Source organism: Hippoglossus hippoglossus, chromosome 18, assembly GCF_009819705.1.
Source record: "Hippoglossus hippoglossus isolate fHipHip1 chromosome 18, fHipHip1.pri, whole genome shotgun sequence".
In the NCBI taxonomy this organism is placed as follows: domain Eukaryota; kingdom Metazoa; phylum Chordata; class Actinopteri; order Pleuronectiformes; family Pleuronectidae; genus Hippoglossus; species Hippoglossus hippoglossus.
The window spans coordinates 6629606-6648499 of NC_047168.1; the positions used below are offsets into that span (position 1 = coordinate 6629606).

Genomic DNA, 18894 nt, shown 5'->3' on the forward strand with positions numbered 1-18894 from the left:
CTGCACATTATCATTCCATGGCTAACTTCCTAATTATCCAAGACACAGCTATTAGATCTAATGCTGAATAGAGTTTACTCGGTTGAACGTGGAGGTTGTTGGCTTCAAGAGAAACGACTGCTTCCTCCTCTTAAATATAAAACTTGCAGAATATACTTACTCTTGAATTATTGAATAAAACATGAGGCATCCGTCTTCCTTTTTAGTGTTTGGATGACCGGAGGCCTCAGCTCCATGGGAGAGGTTTGCCTTCAAGGCTTTCTGCAACAAAGCCCTTGAATCTATTTCAACCCAAACTGTAATTTCCCCCAAAACTTTAGCACAAGTAAATGTGTTGCCTTAACTGAGACTGAAAACTGAAGCTTGAATTCTCCCAGCTGAATTCTCCCAGCAGCCTATTGACAACTCACGACCTTTTCGGCCTTCCTCATCAAAGCAGGATGTTTAGAACAATAGTTTCTCTTCTCACCGCAAATTTTTATTTTTATTATACTACTTCAGTTAGAAAAATTAATTATCAAATGATGTATTTATTCAAAATAAGTTGTGTACTTCTTGCAGTTATCCAGCAGATGGCACCATTTAATATCTGACACTGCCCATCATTATGCATATAATCGTTTATATATATATATATATATATATATATATATATATATATATATATATATATATATATATATATATATATATATATATATGGTATCACTGGTGTACACCAGTGTAAATGAATTAAATAATGGGGGCTGTAACTACAAGACAATATGGTTAACTCATCAAATTAATAAAAAAACTATTTTCAGAGTACGTAGTTACTTAATCATGTCAAGTCCAGTATTTTCTGCTTTATCTTGTTTAAACAAACATTCAGGGTGAAAACATGAGCTCCCACTCCACAGTGAATCTGATCCTTGTTGTTACAGACCAAAGTATCAGGGAACATCCACAGAGTGAGACCTCCTGTTTCTTTCTCTCCTCTCCGGTGTGAGTCGCACGTGTGCGGTATCAACATCAGTAGCGGCAGCTAGCAGGGAAGCTACCCGGGGAGAGTGCGTGTTCCCCCCGCTACAGCGACAGGTCGGCCCGCTGGGGAGGAGCAAGGAGGGTGAGAGGAGTGAGGAGCAGAACCGGAGCCGTGAAGCGAGAGATGGAACCGGACTGAGCAGCTCCGGGGACGGACGAGGCCAGAGAGACGACAGGGAAACAGTGAGTTACCACCCCCTGTTTAATAACAGTAATATTTAGCATGTTGAATCATGGCTCTGTAACACACACACACACTCTCACACACACACACACACACACACACACACACACACACACACACACACACACACACACACACAGCAGAGTTTCCAGACAGTGGCAGAGAAAACACTGCTGTTTAAGCCACTGTTGGATTTTACAGTGTAACTATGTGACGTGATTATTTGTATCTGAAGTTCATGAAATCAATATTCAATACTTTACTGTCAGGAAAACTCGTCTTCAGCGTCACATTCTGACTGTCACCCATTCTAACAGCACATCCATGAAAGGCTAGAATTACTGTCACTCTCTATGTTACATGTAGCTGTTCGCATCCTATTGGATAGTTAAGTCAAAATATCCATAGCTAAATCACGTTGTGTCCTTAAGTCTTACCACTGGTGAAATACACATAAGAGTTGAAGTCGGTGTCTCTCTGTCTGGAGCATCTGAGTTAGATATGAAAGTCCCTCAATGCAGACACTACAATGTGCTGTTGTTTGGTCCTTTATCTAACACCTGACCTCGGGTCCTGCTTAGAGAGAGAAGGGAGTGTGTGTGGAATTAGAGACTCACTATTCTCCTGTACAGATATAATGTAATATACATAATATATAGTGGCATATACAGTAATGTGTGAGGATGGTCAGAAATTCGTGTGTGTGTGTGTGTGTGTGTGTGTGTGTGTGTGTGTGTGTGTGTGTGTGTGTGTGTGTGTGTGTGTGTGTGTGTGTGTGTGTGTGTGTGTGTGTGTGTGTGTGTGTGTGTGTGTGTGTGTGTGTGTGTGGTGACCCAGATGTCATTAGTATTGAAGTAAGCTGATGTTTTTTGTGTTTTAAAGAAATCAGAAAAATAAACAAACAAATGTCTAATGTATTAAGTGATGTACACGTCACTTTGGTTTATCCCTTATTTCCCCTACATGTGACCAAATCTTAGCTTTAAAGCTACGTTATCGATGCATCTCTTCCTCTGTGACCCTCTTCCCTCGGCCTTGTCTTGCAGTGCACGTGATCTTCTGACCCCTGGACGCCGTCAGCCCTCGTCCACACTTCATCTGTCTTCACCAGTGAGTCTCTACACCCCCCCCCCCCCCCGATTCCCTGCTCACATGATCTGTGATACATGTCTTCCTGCAGCTCGTTCACAAACACATAATCATGAAAACACAGCTTCAAATTTCTGTTTGAACATCTTTACTCCAAAAAAGTCTCAGCAGGGTCTTGAACCCTCAACCTTTGACAGTCCCAGTCTATTGACATCCTCCACACAGTTTGGTCTACACTGACTTACAGTGATTGTAACAAGGAGCATTAATCTGAGATTTAGTCATGGGTTGTCTGACTTTTAAACGTATATTACATTGTTTTTTTTACATATATAATGTTCAGGCATTTTGGTCTTTATTGATAGCGCAGCATAGGTGAAGAGTCAGAATGGAAACAGCTGGAGCCTCCATGTGAGAGGTGTTTGTCCCACCAGGTGAGCGAGTGGACATGAGCCTTTGAGAAAACGTTATGTAATCTAGTTTGATGAGTCCTGCAATCAGCTGCATTCGGAATGAATTTTAACACAATTTTCTACGTTTGTCTCAGCAATGAAAATCAGCCTTTCTTCAAGTAAAGCTAGTTTTGTTAAAAGAAAAGAAAAATTGTCATGTTTGTGCAACATGTTTTGACCATTTCACTGATTTCTTAGAGAATAATTAATTCAAGTCTTGGTGAAAAAATGTGGCTTAATTACGAGACTGATATTTAATCAGCAAATGTCACTTTTTCTTTTAAGCAGTAGTACGTCAGATTCAGCCAATATCAATGTTACTCAGCTAAAACAGTTATATAAATAACACCTTTCCTGACAGATGAATGGGATTCAAGTGCTCAAAAAGCCTGAAATTCTTGAAAAAATATTACTATCACCAATCTTGATAATTAAACCTTAAGAAAATATGAAGTGATGCCCCCTTGTGGAGGTTTTGAAAGTCTACTTGTGATGGTGCGCAAGGAAAAAAACACAAAACAGCCGAGGTTCAGCTCTGCAGGACGAAGCTGGAAGTTTATTACTGAACGTTCAGTCATTGCACTTTATATTAATTCTGAAGCAACAATCAAATATTACATCTGGATCATTGTATAGTTTACCCTTTTACATCCAACAACCACATACACTAGATGTACAGCTACATATCTGGTCTAATGTGAAAAAGCCGGGCGTCTCCCCTAGCTGCAGTGTTACAAACATGGCGGCAGCTTTACATTCATTCAATAAGCCGAGCAGTAAAAGATGGTCTCGGTGACGGGTGAAACTGGGGGGCAAGGAAGTGGGACGGTGGGACGTGACAGCCAGAGACCTCAGGGTGGGCCTGGGGGAGACCACTCACTGTCTAATGTATGAAGTGATGTACACGTCACTTTGGTTTATCCTTTATTTCCCCTACATGTGACCAAATCTGAGCTTTAAACCCACGTTATCGATGCATCTCTTCCTCTGTGACCCTCTTCCCTCGGCCTTGTCTTGCAGTGCACGTGATCTTCTGACCCCTGGACGCCGTCAGCCCTCGTCCACACTTCATCTGTCTTCACCAGTGAGTCTTTACACCCCCCCCTGATTCTTATGCCGTGCTCACATGATCTGTGATACATGTCAGAATTAGGTGAAATTGAATATGTTGGCAGGAATTGAAGATAAAATAATCCTAGTGATGTTTTCACTAGTGTTTCACCTAAATTGTAGCAATTGATGTTTTCTTTACCCTAGAATGAGCCTTTATATTTACATCGGGAGCAGGTCCTCTCCATGGAGGCCGACATGTTCTTTACAGTAGCCCAGACTGGACAAACTAAACACCTTTTGAGTTTTTATGACAACTGAAGGCTTCCACAGGTTCTCGGTCATGTTTGGAAGGGTGGGGTGAGGGGTATTCAGCTGCAACTTGCAACCACACCACTAGATGTCACTAAAGAAAAGGACAGAATGTGAACAATATAGGAAACAGCTAACAGCGTTTCCATGCTTCTCTCTCCTCTCTTTGTGTCATGGCCATACGGACCAAAGACTGAATCTTGACACTGAAAGAAATTTGAACTAAAGCAAATTTTTGGTGTCAAGGTTTGCAGAGGAGATAATAATTAGTTTGTAAAGGTCTATATTGACATATTGGGAGCCAAATTATTGATTTAGGTGAAAAATACTACATGTGGATGTAATTTGATAAGTAATTGTGGTTAATCTTAAATGAGTAGAATAGAAAAAAGATTATTTACACATCTGACACACAAATAACTTGTTTTGGATTAATTTGAAGTCTGTCTTTTTATCCTGACTTATGTTATGTCCATTTATAGCTCTTCTTTTAGCTCCGTTTTGGTCTCCACACACTCTTAGGGAAAATATGAACGTTTAGCTGCTAAAGCCTCCACTGTATGTTAACCAGCTAGTTGCTACCTTTGTCAATCCAGGTAGTGAAGAGTTTGTTTATCAGAATTCATGGTGACATCATCAGCAGCAGGAGGGTAACTTCTGTTTGGTCCAACAAAGGAGGTGAGACTCAGATTTAAGATTAAAAACCAAAAGAGCAAGTTCAAACTCAAGTGTCCAGTAGAACAAAGAGGAATAAAATAGATAAAATATTGATTAGTGGCAGTCTAATATTAACGGACATCAAAAGAGATGCTATGGCCCTACAAGTAATTTTCTTTTTAATCAAACAAGTCATGTCGAATGAATAAAAGAGCTCATTTATATTTGATCACTGCTTTTCAGTGTCAGACCTCACAGCTTCATGCTGATGAATCTGGTTTCATAAAGGTCAAACTCCCAAAATGTCATTGTCGTCCTTTTACACGAAACAGTACGACACCGACTCCACAAAGGACCTGTGGTATATAACATCTGAATACATCCACTGTCATGACCGTGTATCCACCTTTCTAAATGTAAAGCCCCTGGCAGTTGCCTTCAACCAACAATCTGTATTTTAACTGTGTTTATCTGAGTCAAAAGATCTAAAGATTGTTTGTGTGTGTATATATATATATATTTTTTTTTTTTCTCACAATTGTAGCAGTGGAAATCATCTGAAACTGATGCTCGACACAATACAGTAACTGCAGATCCAGTTTTTGTTTAGATTACTGTTTAAGATTTAACTTTTGTTCACAATTTAGTTTCACTGTTCCTCTGAAGGGAAGGCTAACGACTCAGTCCTACTTAACTGATGTTTTTAGTATCGATAAAAAGCTTTCCTTCATGAAAATAGGAAAATAAATCTAAGGTCAAAGTGCAAAGAACAAAAACCTCCCTTGTCGAATATTCAAAATGTGCTCGATGACTCTTAGTGACATCTAGTGGTGAAGTGTCATGTTGCAGCTGAATACCCCATCATCTCACCCTCCCCTTCCAAACATGAGAGAGAACCTGTGGTAAACTTCAGTTTTCATAAAAACTCAATATCTTTAGTTTGTCCAGTTGGGGCTACTGTGAAAAACATGGCCGTCTCGCTCTCGATGTAGATATAAAGTATTTAAATATAAAGGCTCATTCTAGGGTAAAGGAAAAACAATTTGTTCAATTTAGATGAAACACACTTCATCTAATTATTTTATATTCTATTTCTGCCAATAGATCTTTTCACCTAAATCTTACACACTGGACCTTTTTTAAATCAACAGCCACTCAATCTAAAAAAAAAAAAAATGACCAAGTACTGATAATTTTTACACAACAAGTAAATCCCAGTGGAAAGTGGTTTTATTGAAGTCCATGTCACAGGAACACTTAGCAATTTCACGTTCACAGATTTTGTAATGCTCTCACTCAAAACCCTGCGCTTGGAAGTGTGTAAGCGTTTACGGGACTCTTAAAGAAGTTACGCTAAAGCACCTAGAATGAGGGCCGGACAATTGAATCTCGAGTTAGAGCATTACAACATCTGAACGCAATGTCAATACAACCTGCTCTCATATTGAAGGGTTGAGATCTAGACTGCTGCTTTCAGGCACAGTAAAATACTTAGCACGATTTTAAATTGTAATGGGAAGAACATTTCCCAATGCAAATCATGAAAAGCGAATTTAAACCTTCTTCCAGCCTCAAAAAACTTAAATATCCACAATAGAAAAAAATGTTGTTAAAGTTCCATTTAAATAGATAATAGTTTACAAGGGGGTATGTGTGCATGCGTATACGAGGGGGAGGGGGGGGTAATCAGACAGACAGGCAGCCAGTGCTCATAGAAAGGAGGGAGGTGACGGAGGACAAGACGGGAATCTCTCAGGTCGTCCTTTACCTCCCCCCCACAGCACTTGTGGTCAGTAGTAAAATTCACGTACAGCCAAACATATACACACAATACACACACACAGAGTGCCAACATTTTACCCCTCAAAGTGGAAAAGCAACAACCATTTACAATATAAAAAAAAAAAGAAAGGATGGAAATAAAACCACAGATTTTTAAATTAAAGTACCGCTAAATTTGAATGTAGTACCTTGAATAAATACCCTGATGTTAAATGTCTATAAGTTGTTCCTATGTCGATTCTGGAAACGAGCTGAACTACAGTTTTCCACGATGGCAATAACAGGGAATGCTTCAAATTTGGAGAGTGGTCGCTCCCTGAGAAAATGTGACAATGATTGGTAAACCCTCGTGTGTTTGCTTCGAATGGTGACCTACACTAAAACAAACAGGGGTTTAGTGTAAAGTATGTTTTTACTTTAAAATGTCAGAGTGCAGCTCGAAGTCATCAAGAGATTGCAGCACCACTTACTGGTCACCGACTGACATTACAGCTAAAACCTTTTCTATAAAACTGGTTAAAACTACAAACAAGTTTAACCAAAAACAGTGTGAACACGAATCTGTAGCAAAGCTTAATGACCGGAACAAAAATAGAAAGGATGCAAAGAATAGGGTAAGAAAGATTAAAAGAACCAAAATGTAAAAACAAATGTTTGGATATGATTCATATGAAATCTTCCAACTAATGGCATGATGTGTTGTCTGACTGCAAAATAAAAAATATTAAAGCTCTGTAGACACAAATAAAACATTCTGTAATAAAAGGAATAAAATTAGTTAATCTATATCATTACTATCCCACATATTAATCATTATAGACCCCAGTTGAATGTATTTTCCTTTTTACACGTAATAGTTTTAGTCACTTCAGCTAAACGACATCTCCACCTCCGACAGGCCGGGAGTGGTGGACGAGGAACTGGAGTCGGCCAGCGAGGTGGTGCTATTGTCCATGCACCTGTTATTACAGGTGCTCCGGGAGGGCGTGGAGCAGTTGGAGGGCGGCCCCGAGTCGGAGCCGGGGCTGCTGTGGTTGGAAATGGGCGAGAACAGGGCGTCCTTGCGGAGACCTTTGTGCTCCAGCTCCAGCTGCAGGTGGTGGCAGATTTCCTCCGGCAGTCGCTGGTACTCCTCCTCCAGCTCCCTCTCTAACTGGGACTTAAGCTGCATACGGCACATCAGGAAAACAAGTGTTACAGAGGTACAGTTAGAGATTTCTGGAAATTCACTTATTTGCTCTCTTGCCAAATAAAACCTAGTATGGGGGCTTGATTTTTTTTTACCCTGAGGTGAAATTTGATCACGCAAGAATCTGTGAGTTCTGAAGTCTCTGAAATAACCACTTAGAAATAATTTCTTTAAATGGCAAGTGCGTAGTCCTACGCTGTGTAGTTACTTAAAGAAATTTCAAACAAACGTATTGCATACAGAAGTATCACCTATCTATAGTATGACTTAATAAAGAGCTGAATAATTTATATGCTTCATATGTAAACTCAGTCTTTGTGTATCCGTATTTACAAAATTAACATCCTTTTTTGTTTTCAAAGAAATCGAATGCAATTTAAATTAAAAGCAGATCCAAAACTAAAATAATTTTAGCATATTGTAAAGTTAATGCAACCAATTTAACACTGTCGGTAAAATATTTTTTCCGGTTCAATGAATGGTCGTTGTAAAGTGAGTCCATGTGTGTGCTGCCTCACCTGTGGGAGCTCCTCGACTATGTGTTGCATAATCTCCAGCTGCCTCAGCTTCAACTTCTCCTGTCTCCTGATCTGAGCCTGCTCCAGCTGAGGGGTGAGGAAAGAGAGATGAGAAGAGGAGGGATATGTTACTCAAGAGCCATAATGTACTATAAAGTAGATAAATAGACATTCTCAACGACTTCCTGTGTGTGTGTGTACTTGCCCCGCGGATTAAGGTGACAGAGTCTTGAATATGTTTCTTGTTGATCTCATTCAGTTCCCTGCAGCGTGAGGAAGAAAAGAAAGACAAAAGTGAGTTGTTTATGCCCAAACATCCAATAATCAATACACTTCAGCAAAGTGTTTTACGTTTCAGCCTTGTCTTTGTCGCGGGTTTTGGCTTCGCAGATGCTGTTTTGTCGCTTCCTGTCCAGGATCTTCTGGAGCTCTTTCTTCTCCCTGCAGACAAAGTTACACACCAGCTTTACATCCCAGAGAGGAGCAGAGCAACTCTTCATATTTTATTAAATACTAAGACAGACACAAATTGGAACTCAAAGTTTAATCTCTAAACAGTTCATATATTTTTCTTTTCATAATACTTTTCTCGTAATATTACGACTTTGTTCTTGCAATATTATGACGTCATTGAACATAACTTTTTTCTCGTAATATTGCAACTTTATTCTTAGAATATTATGTCTTTATTCTCATGATATATAAACTTGATTATTGTAATATTTTTACCTTTTCTCATAATATTACAACCTTATGGTGATATTACGACTTCATTATCGTAACATAACCTTTTCTTGTAGTATTACATCTTTACTCTTCTATTATGACTTTATAGTCATAAATTATGACTATGAAACGTCCTCACTTACTTCTCACACATCTCCCTGAGCTTCTTCATCTGAACTTCTTGGCATTCACGGGCTGTGTCGTTTAACTTCAGGAAGGTCTGAAAACACACCACAGCAGATGTCAGCCAATCACTGTGCAGGAGTACGGAAGTGCCACACAGTTTCTCAGAGGTCAGTTCAGGAATTCACAGGACGGAGGCCACTGCTGTTCCAATGTCCCCATGAGTATGTATGAGGGTGCAAAGTTTGGGTCTCATACACGTGTGTGTGTGAGACGTCACCTCTTGCAGCTGTGTTTCTTGCTTCGCCCTCTCCAGCAGGTGAAGCTCTTGTCGTACTTTCAGCAGTTCGTCCAACTGCCACTCCCTCAGCTGCACCGTCTGCTTCTCCAGCTCCTGATCCAACGCTGTCAACTCCCGCTGCACCGGCTCATGTGGTTCACTGACCGCACACAAACATACAATGACACACATTCTTTCTTTCTTTACTCCCTCCCATACCCATTTCCTTCCCTCTCTCCCTTCACCCTCCCTTTCTTCTCCCTCCCTTCCCTCTCTATCTTCCTACAGCATCTATCTCTCTCCATCAAGGTGAGAGAGGAGGTTATGCTTTCACCCCTGTCCAGTTGTTTGTTGGTTTGTCTGTCAGCAGGATTACACAAAAACTACTATATTAGATTTCTGGAAAACTTGATGGAACATGGGCCGAGAAAGATTACTTCCTTTAACATTGACAGATTCTTTGATTGTCACCAATTTCCCAGGAAATAATTCATGGATCTTGATGACACAAATCAGGCATATTTAGATTTAGAAATGTGGCGCAGCTTGATTGGATTTAACTGTTGGGCCTTGGCGGAGTATTGCACTCTCCTTTTTCTCTCCTCCCTTGCGTAGTGATAGTTTTTCTCTCTTTATACTCCCCACATATCCCCCCCATGCTTACTTTTTCTTAATGCTACGTTTGAGACGATTCTCCACCTGACTGCGTCTTCTCTGGGTGTCGGAGTGAAGCTTGCTACTCCGATTCTTCTGCTCCTTACTCAGATTCCAGACCTGGAGACACACAACAAACAGCACAGAAGCAAAAGGAAGTTACTTTTCTGTATCCAAGTTTGCTTAACTATCAAATAAAAAATACACATGGTTCGAAATTTGCGTATCCGTTGTGTTGTGTCTCTGCCTGAGTGCGTACCTTCTTGAGGTGTTTCTTCCGCAGCTCTTTGAGATCCTTGTTCTGCTTCTTTAGCAGCTTCATATAGGACTTCTGCTGCTTCAGCTCCTCGATGGAGTGAACCTGGACGTCTGAGATACACACACACACACAGGAAAATTATCTTCAGCTCAAACAGCCACTTCTGACCTTTCCCTCTGTGGAACAGTGACCCAAGAAACATTCTACACACAGCGCTACATGTAAAACGAGACACGCAAATGCTTTCACTCATTTGTGTGTGAAATGGATGTGCTGGGATGACCTTACCTGTCAGAACGGTGGCTATGAGGTCCTCCTTCTGAGTCGGTGCTACACACATGGATGATGGAAGAAAAATGTCATGAAAAACAAAAATCCTCATTGGATTTTGAGTTTTAAATCGTGAAAGCGGGACATTTGGGGAGAAACATGACTCACAACACAGTGAAAACATACTGTGCCATTTGTTTCTGGATGTTTTTAAACATTATTGCATGAAATAAATAATGGTTAATATATAATACATCAAATAATTGTGCATTCAATTTTTTTAAGCTAAATATGGTGAAATGTTTCCGTTATTTTCAGCATGGGCCACTTTACAACCGGCGCCCCGTAGCCACCACACACGTACACTTCATTAGTGCAGCTTCCTTTCATGGTAAAGATGAAATAGCTCTGGAAATAGAGACTAGTGAGAAGAAAGTCTCTAATTACATGTAGGAAAACAAGTGAGATCAAATACAGATCAATGGCAGGTGCAGGTATTCACTGAAGTATTTCCTCATGTTATGTGGAGGCTGTGTATTGCTCATGGCCGTCTGTACCTGGTGGAGGAGATGGGATGATGTCGCGGGCTTCGTCCCATGGGCTGGGGGGGGAGTTGTGGGAGGGGGAGGAAATTAATTCACACTCGTTCTCTCCGTCTTTGGGCTGGTCGGGGACAAGCTGGGACAAAAGCAACAGACATGTAGTGTGTTTACTCCACGTTCTGACATCTCAACAAGAGTTTATCTGTAATTTTAGTGGTTATCCTTCACCACACAGATGTGTCTCACCTCACTGTTGTCCTCAATGAGAACAGCCAGCTGTGTCTCCCTCTTGTGTAACTGACTGATGTGCTTGATGGGGTTGGTCAGAGCCTCTGCGTACTCTGAGATAAACACACACACAAAACAAGAGAGCACCTTAATGTCACGCATATCATCAGGTTCATTTTTCACATATAAAAAAATTTAGACCAGTGTTAAGTCCCAAGGAAGTTTTCATACTGTCAAGACTTTATATAAAAATGAATGAAATAGAGTGAAACCTGGGTTCCACTGGTTTTAAAAGAAGTCAGTAAGTCGAGTCTGTGTCCAGTCAAGCGGTTGAACTGGTGTGATGTGAGTGTGTTGCTCTTCTCACCCTGGTGTTCATTAGGGATGTAGTCCTGAGCCTCAGTGTAAACCAGCAGGGACGGCAGGAGGAGCGGCTGGTTCAACTCTGTCTTCAGGTTAATGTAGTGGTAACCTGGAAGGAAGCAAGGAAGGGAGGGAGGAGGAAAGAAGGGAGGAAGGAATAAATAAATAGCTACAGCAAAGTGGTGCAGGGCAGTGTGAAAGGAAAACAACTAACTTCTCTAAAAGCTCAAAGTGTGTGTGTGTGTGTACTTACCAGGTCTAATGGCCGACACCGGGAGGATGCGGTGACCGATAAACTTGCCGTTTTCTTCCAACACTGCTATCCTCAGAGAGGCCAGTGTAGGGAGGACCACCTGCAGAGAGAGAGAGAGAGAGAGAGAGAGAGAGAGAGAGAGAGAGATGGTGTTAACGTTAAAACAAAATGCTTGACCATTGACACATGGTACATGCATGTGTGTGTGTGTGCACGATTTACCTTATTGAAGACAAACATTTCATCATCCCACACGGGGTCCAGCGAGTTCCCATTGGACGTTTTGGTTCTGTACTTCCTCTTTGTGTCAGCAGGAAGTCCAAATATGTCCACTTCCACGTACACGCCCACCTTTTTGTCTGTGAGGAACTGGCCTGAGACCACCTGGTGGAATTTAAATCATCCGTGGTTACAACATCAGACAAACAGGTTAAACACACGGTGACACGCATCAAACACACTTACCCTAATTTTGACGGTGTTGGCGACGATCCCGTCCACTATGTCCTCCGTAAAAGGGTCAAAGTGTTTGTCCGTCCTCCTCATGAACTCGGGTTTCAGCAGGTAGCCGCTGTTGCCGTTATACTCAAACACCCCCATGTTTAGCTGCATGGGAAGGTCTGAGAGGGAGGAGGGGGTAAAATAGGACAGGGGGACACTTTTTACTTGTATGTTCATGGTTGTTTCAAATTCTATTGGAAATTTTAAACATCTGACCTGTGATACTTGTATAAATAGTATAAACCTACTTAGTTGTCTGAGAGTCAAAAAACAGGACTAACCAAGAGTTTGAAAGTTTAGCGCCACCATCTGGCAACCGACGTTCCAGAAGAGCTGCGGCATGTAGTTGGAGCTGTCCACCCTCGTGCCTTTCGGGTAGATCCGGCTCAGCTGTTTCTTATTGTACCTGGAGGAGTGCTGTTGAGGAACAACGCTGGACGTAGCTGGAGGGTGGCGTATGTGAGCCGGCACCATTTCTCAAATGTTGTAAATTGCAGCAGAAAAAAAAGGCGACTGCTACATGAAGGTGTCGTAGTGTTTTTCCTCAAGCACACAGAAGGGAAGCCGGTGTAATAAAGAAGCTGTGGAGGGCAGGAGTGCATGAACCCGGTTAAAGTTACCACCTTGACGGGACTATAAATGGGTAAAGCTAACACACCCTAAACTAGGCACAAGCAGGGACTATTTGAGTGCGAGCGCAGGTTTTTGAGTGAAAGTATTAAAACATCTGCACATGAAATCAAAAAGTCTCACAAAAAGAGACGTTTAAGGAATAACAGAGCCTCGAAGGATACTCGACAAACTCGAAAGGGGAGCTCTTCAGCGTGTCCATGCCTTTGGTTTCCACGAACGACGACATCTCAAAGAACTTATTCCTCTCTGGTGAGAACGAAGACAGGAAGACAGAAAATGTGATTATAGGAATGAAGCCGTGTGACGGCACTGATCATTAACTTTAAACAAGTCTGGAGTTATGATTTAAGTCGTCTTCCCGTCGGTCTCTCTTTATCACTCCCGCACACACTTACTGGTTGCCACCTCGAAGCTCTTGAACTTGACAGGTTCGATGTAGTTGACGAGGGTCGACATCTCCTCTGTGGCGTTCACCTCACTGCTGGCTGTGCCCTGAAGGAGGCAGACACTTACTGATCCATCAATCATCCCAGCAGCCGGTCAAACACTCCCATCAGCACCCGCTCCCTGACGCCTCTTACCTCGTCAGTGTTCGGCTTCTTCGCCTCCGTCACCGCTTCATCCTCCTCGTCCTCCTCGCTTTCCCCCTCTCCTCCTGGGAGGATGGTACACAAAAGGAAGTTAGGCAAAATCGGCAGCGCACTCGCAGCCTCTCTAATCATCTATCTTCTTCTACTTCAACCAACCGATGGACTTGCGAGGCTCCAAGTCTTTGACCATCCTCTCAGCCATTTTCTCTTCGCCATTGGACAGCAGCTGGATCCCCTCGCCATCTGTCAACAGACAGTCTACAACACACACACACACACACACACACGTATCAGCTTTGATTAGATGCCATTAAACCCTCTTGTCTTTGCACATCGACGTGTAGCAGCTACTTTGAGCTTTTGTGTAGCTTCCAAGACGACGGAGGTTTTCATTCGTCCAAAGAGAAGCAGACTTCACCAGCTGCAACAACCAGGGAAATCTGGGTGTATAAATGAAGGGCACTTTTCTGCTTCAAACTTTTGGGAGAAGTTCAGGAGATCATCTCTGCCTGGAGTTGCGTCATATAGTGGCAGTGAATAAAATGTAATCCTACTGGGACTGAGACTTTCCACTAAAAGTGTTTTTATCCACCAACAAAAGGCTCAAATTGTTACTTTGCAACATTGCATGTCTCTCTTGGGCTGTTGAAGGAAGATGGAGATGGAAACGTGATCGAGAGAAAGCTGGAGAGGAGTTTGGAAACTTTTTCTGATGTGGACAATGTCGAGGAAGCATTTAACTTGATGGCCGCCACTTTTTATTCAAGATTAAAACATTCGTTTGGAAGTGAATTCAAAATACAGAGTCGAGAAGCGCATCAGACCGTCTGAGGTAGTTTGCCTCCTGATCCAGCAGAGGGCCCTCAAACTATTGCCTGCCCACTTGACCTTTCAGTAAATTAAGTCAGTAATGTTGCGTTGTTTTGCTATGAAAATGGACCTAACACTTGCAAGCTTGCAAACAGGGCTGTTAGTGGACTTTGTACCATGCAACCACCTTATAACAAATGTGGGGCTCAGCTGTAGGCAGCAGCAGAGGAGGCCCCACCGACCTTGTCTGACTGTGTGCACAGGGAATTGAACGCCATATCGAACGTCTCTAACTGTTTGAGCAATTGTGAGTGAGTGCGGATGAAGAGCTCTTACAAATTGAAGAGCGAACGAGGAGAGAGAGGCAACACACTGAGGAGCGAGAACTAGCTGCTGCATGGTTGCGAAGCTCTGGAAACTGGTGGCGTTCCAGGTTTAAAAAATACCAGAACCCCCCCCCTTTAAAACACAGCTTCCTGAACTACTGATGTGTGACTACCATTGTTGGGTGACGACTGCTCCTCCAGCTCCCTGCGTCGTATGCTGCTGCCGCTCGAGGGTCGGTGGTGGTGGTGCTTCTTCTTGTTTTTAATGAGGATCTTCCCCAGCATCTCCTGAGGCGACGGGAGCGGCTGACCTGGGATCAGCTAAAGAAGAATAACACAACAAAGAAGATATTGCATAATTTATTGTGAGAGAGACGAGCAGGGATGGGTCAGCATCTATTCTGTGGCTAGATACAGAAAACAAACTGTGATGTGACTAGAAGGTGAGAATCGTTTCAACAGAAAAGATAAAGTAATTAGACGTTGACTAACTGAGATAGAGACCTTGAATCATGAGGCCCTGGGAACAAGGTCACGGTGGACGAGCAGCCACAACATATTATCCAAATTAAATGCTGCAGTGTCACAGGAGTCGGAGAAAACCCCAGGGTTTCATAACTCAACTTAAATGTCCCTGAACTCGCTCTGACACAACAACAAGTTTGTTGTCTTCAAACTGTGAATAATTGTGTTTGGTTTTACAAGTCGTTGACCTCAAGAAAACAAGAAGATAAAGCAATCATAACTTCTTACAGCAGCATAATTCTCCATCTTGTCTTGGAAACACTGAACGCTAAAATGAAAAACTATTTCTAGAGATTATAACACGTTAGAAATGCTCTTAGATGTAGTCTCCAGATGAACAGCAGTATCAGCTCTGCTTGTTTACGGTAAAAATGACTGTGTTGTGGGTCGGTTGTATCTTTATCAGCTCTTTATTCTAACGTTTGAAGTCGAGGCCGGCGCATCACGAGTTTACGCGGAAAATGGTCGAGATCATGAGCTCATCTGCTTATCCCAGTGTGTTTGATCCTATTTGACGCTCTGTGAACGGGGTGTTTGGTAACAGCAGAGAGTCGTCACTCAAAATGCAGACTGAAGGATGAAAGCAGCACACGGTGTTTGTTGAAAAGGATTCATCGTAATCTAAGTGTTTCACAATGACATGAGACGTTAGATCGCGCCTGTCAGTCCCTCCAGTCTTACCGGGTATTTCTCCAGTGGATCGATGAGCAGGGCGTCTCCGAAGATGGTCCGGCAGTACTCCGCCATCTTGGCCTGCTGTTTGGCCCTGAGAGGAGAAAAGACACAGGTTAGTGTCTGATTTACTTTCAACAAGGCCCTTTCCTTCAAACTAGCAAATTTAATTTAATTGTTTTGATTCATTTTATAATTTATACACATTTGTGAAACAACCTTTGACAACGTATTATCTATATAAATGTATCTAAAACGCAGCAGTAAGACTCCTCACTAAATCTACCACATTACTTAGCTTTAGCTTCTCTGCATCGGAACAATCTCCTTATCCTCTTTTAAATCTCTGTTTACTCTCTCTTAAAAACTCATTTTTATAGGTGTGCTTTCTCCTAGTTCTGATCTTTTAATTATTTTATAATGTTTCATTTTATCTTGTTTATCTTAACCTGATGTCCATCTTTTCTTTGCTCCATCAGGACTGTTGACCCATCCATCCATTAATCAAAGAACAAAGCCCTTTACTCAACAGTTGTTCATGCTTTCTAGGAAATATCTCATTCAAACCCCTTGAGTTTTAGCATCTAGGCAAGCACACACACACACACACACATGCTGCCTATGTGACTTACGAATCCACGTGGTTTTCAAAGGAGAGGATGAGGGGGTACGGCGAGGTCTTGAAGGCGCTCTCCGCTATCGCTTCAATCACCTCCTGCAGTCAGTCGGAGGAAGAAAGAGCGAGCTAATTAAAACCGAGCGAAACTTCTCATTACATGTTCCCTGATTATTAGGCACTTAATTAGTTCTGATAAGCAAAATATGAAAAATGTGTTAGCGCAAATTAAACAGGGGGAAACAAAATGTCTTAGTAAAACCTTGGAGAACTAGAGAATTGTATTAATAATAACGACAATGAATAGAAGAGTATAATATAATATGTAATGACATATTTGTCTTGACAGGACTTTCTAACATGAACATAAAAGACAGAATCTGTCATTACAAAGGGGACAAACTCTGTAGAGTAAACGTTGTGCCTCTGACCTTGAAGGGGATCTCCGTGGTCATGGTGAAGCCGTGGGTGATGTACGGCTCCTCGTCTTGCGGCCGGCCCTTCCAGCAGTCCAGCTCCACACAGCGGCAGCCGGTCAGAAGCACCTGTCTGTACATCTCCACTGACGACAGGCCGGTCAGCTGACCCACTGAACACAGAGAAGGGGGCAAAAGATGGTTGTCAGATCCAAAGAAAACAAACTGTAATGTTGACTCATTCGATTTGCATACGTCTCCCGTTGGACCTGAGGTCTGTGCTTTCACCTGTGAGGTACGTGTTGTGTGAGGAGTTGATGAAGTAGTGCGACAGCGGTTGGTTCATATCGTCGATGATGTCCAGTCGCTCCGAAGGCACGATGCTGTTTTCCTCTCCTCCCAGGTAGCGGGTGAAAGCCTGCAAACTGATCTGGTCTGCAGGAGACACACAGACGACAGAGGTCCACACTTTAATTATAAAGCGATGAATTATGAAACAGCGAAACTTGTTTTTGACAGTTCCCAGAACTCCTGAGGGGCTGTTTGTACAAGTCAGTTGCTCCGGACATTCTCTAGAGGTTTTCCTGCCAATGCCCTCGTAAAATATCTGGAAAAAGTCTGAGTGAGCCGATGTGAGAAAACAGCATAGTATAGTCTAGCAAGTGGGCGGGTTGATGATGTTTTGAACATGATGAAGACAAAAGGAATTCAAATATCTCAGGATGAAAAAGCCACAACACTCTGATGCTTGACATTAAGCCAGAAGTGTCCAAAATCCTTTAGTTTCCTTTAGTTGTGAACACATCTGACCCAGACAATCTCCTGCTGTGTTCATATGAAAAAGGTAAAATCCTGGTGGCATTATCCAGAGTTCATGTCTGAAATCGGCTTTCCAGGGCAGCTCCAGGTTTCCGTTTCAATATTGGCTTCTTATAGATTTTTGGCTTGACGTGCCCGAGCAGAGCTGCAGACGTTCCCACGTTTTGAACACACCGGCGGACGACCACAGCCGACACATGTAGATGATTCCAACAGAAGTAGAAACAGCCTCGAACAGGCCATGACCAAGATGTTTTAGAGGAGCGCAACCTGTGCCCCACTTTGCTGTAATAAAAGTCAAAATAAATTATACCTATGAACCTATAATGATCCGCGCACTGGAAGGCAAAGGAACCAGATTCTGGATCACGTTCTCCACAAATGAAATTCACATGTGCTCTGGATGCAAGTATATAAACGCCTTGAATGTAAATGACTAACCTCTGTCCAGCTGGCTGCTGTTGGTCTCGTATTTCTCCATGATCTGTCGGACCTGCTCTCGTTTCAGCGGGGGGTACAGCACCTCGTTCAGTCGGGAGTCTCGCTGCCGGCGGTTGATGAATTCCATCAGCTGGTCCAGGGAGATAAACGGCTTCCTCTTGGAGCCACTGGAGCGCAGAGAAGAGCGTATTTGAAAAGAGAGAACGTATCGTCGCTTCAGCAAAAAGTTAGGAGTGTTACTGGGAGACTTTAGAATACAACTAGAGGGTCGAGATGAAAGGACGTGAGGCGGCGGTTGCAATTTTATTCAGGGGAAAAAAGGAATTAAACATAAATTGGAAAATCACAGCGTGTGTTTGTGAAATTATTTACTAGTTCAGTGTCCGTTCTAAACCTCAAGAGCTACTTCTGGATTATTTCTTGTCATTAGTGAGTCCTCCTCCAACAGTTCTACAATATACTGTCACTGAAGATTTTATAATCCATGCTTTTCATAAAGGGAAACTGAATTTATTTATTACTGTTCAAGTGTGGTTTGTTTATATATGTTTGAATGATTTATTGAACTGGTGTTATTTTTTAAATACAATA

At 42.2% G+C, this 18894-nt stretch overlaps 1 protein-coding gene and 1 long non-coding RNA gene across 2 annotated transcripts in view; one reads left to right on the forward strand and one right to left on the reverse strand.

Moving 5' to 3' along the window:
* Positions 1 to 874: 874 nt before the first annotated feature.
* Positions 875 to 3811, forward strand: LOC117752280. Its single transcript, XR_004612024.1, has 3 exons — positions 875 to 1210; positions 2254 to 2542; positions 3769 to 3811. It is a non-coding gene; the product is annotated as an uncharacterized LOC117752280 (long non-coding RNA).
* Positions 3812 to 6707: 2896 nt separating this feature from the next.
* The window catches only part of plcb3 (phospholipase C, beta 3 (phosphatidylinositol-specific)), a 44169-nt gene continuing 31982 nt past the window's right edge, over positions 6708 to 18894 (reverse strand). The window contains exons 9-34 of the mRNA XM_034569450.1: positions 18304 to 18470; positions 17332 to 17478; positions 17059 to 17216; positions 16644 to 16726; positions 16021 to 16105; positions 14988 to 15135; positions 13835 to 13936; positions 13670 to 13743; positions 13484 to 13580; positions 13250 to 13334; positions 12737 to 12861; positions 12423 to 12574; positions 12177 to 12341; positions 11955 to 12054; positions 11706 to 11810; positions 11357 to 11451; positions 11126 to 11246; positions 10587 to 10628; positions 10299 to 10408; positions 10050 to 10159; positions 9386 to 9545; positions 9126 to 9202; positions 8608 to 8697; positions 8462 to 8519; positions 8257 to 8343; positions 6708 to 7714 (exon numbers count right to left, since the gene is read on the reverse strand). Of these exons, the coding sequence (XP_034425341.1) occupies positions 7418 to 7714; positions 8257 to 8343; positions 8462 to 8519; positions 8608 to 8697; positions 9126 to 9202; positions 9386 to 9545; positions 10050 to 10159; positions 10299 to 10408; positions 10587 to 10628; positions 11126 to 11246; positions 11357 to 11451; positions 11706 to 11810; positions 11955 to 12054; positions 12177 to 12341; positions 12423 to 12574; positions 12737 to 12861; positions 13250 to 13334; positions 13484 to 13580; positions 13670 to 13743; positions 13835 to 13936; positions 14988 to 15135; positions 16021 to 16105; positions 16644 to 16726; positions 17059 to 17216; positions 17332 to 17478; positions 18304 to 18470 (3040 nt within the window). The 3' untranslated portion in view covers positions 6708 to 7417. The remainder of the gene's footprint in view (positions 7715 to 8256; positions 8344 to 8461; positions 8520 to 8607; positions 8698 to 9125; positions 9203 to 9385; positions 9546 to 10049; positions 10160 to 10298; positions 10409 to 10586; positions 10629 to 11125; positions 11247 to 11356; positions 11452 to 11705; positions 11811 to 11954; positions 12055 to 12176; positions 12342 to 12422; positions 12575 to 12736; positions 12862 to 13249; positions 13335 to 13483; positions 13581 to 13669; positions 13744 to 13834; positions 13937 to 14987; positions 15136 to 16020; positions 16106 to 16643; positions 16727 to 17058; positions 17217 to 17331; positions 17479 to 18303; positions 18471 to 18894) is intronic.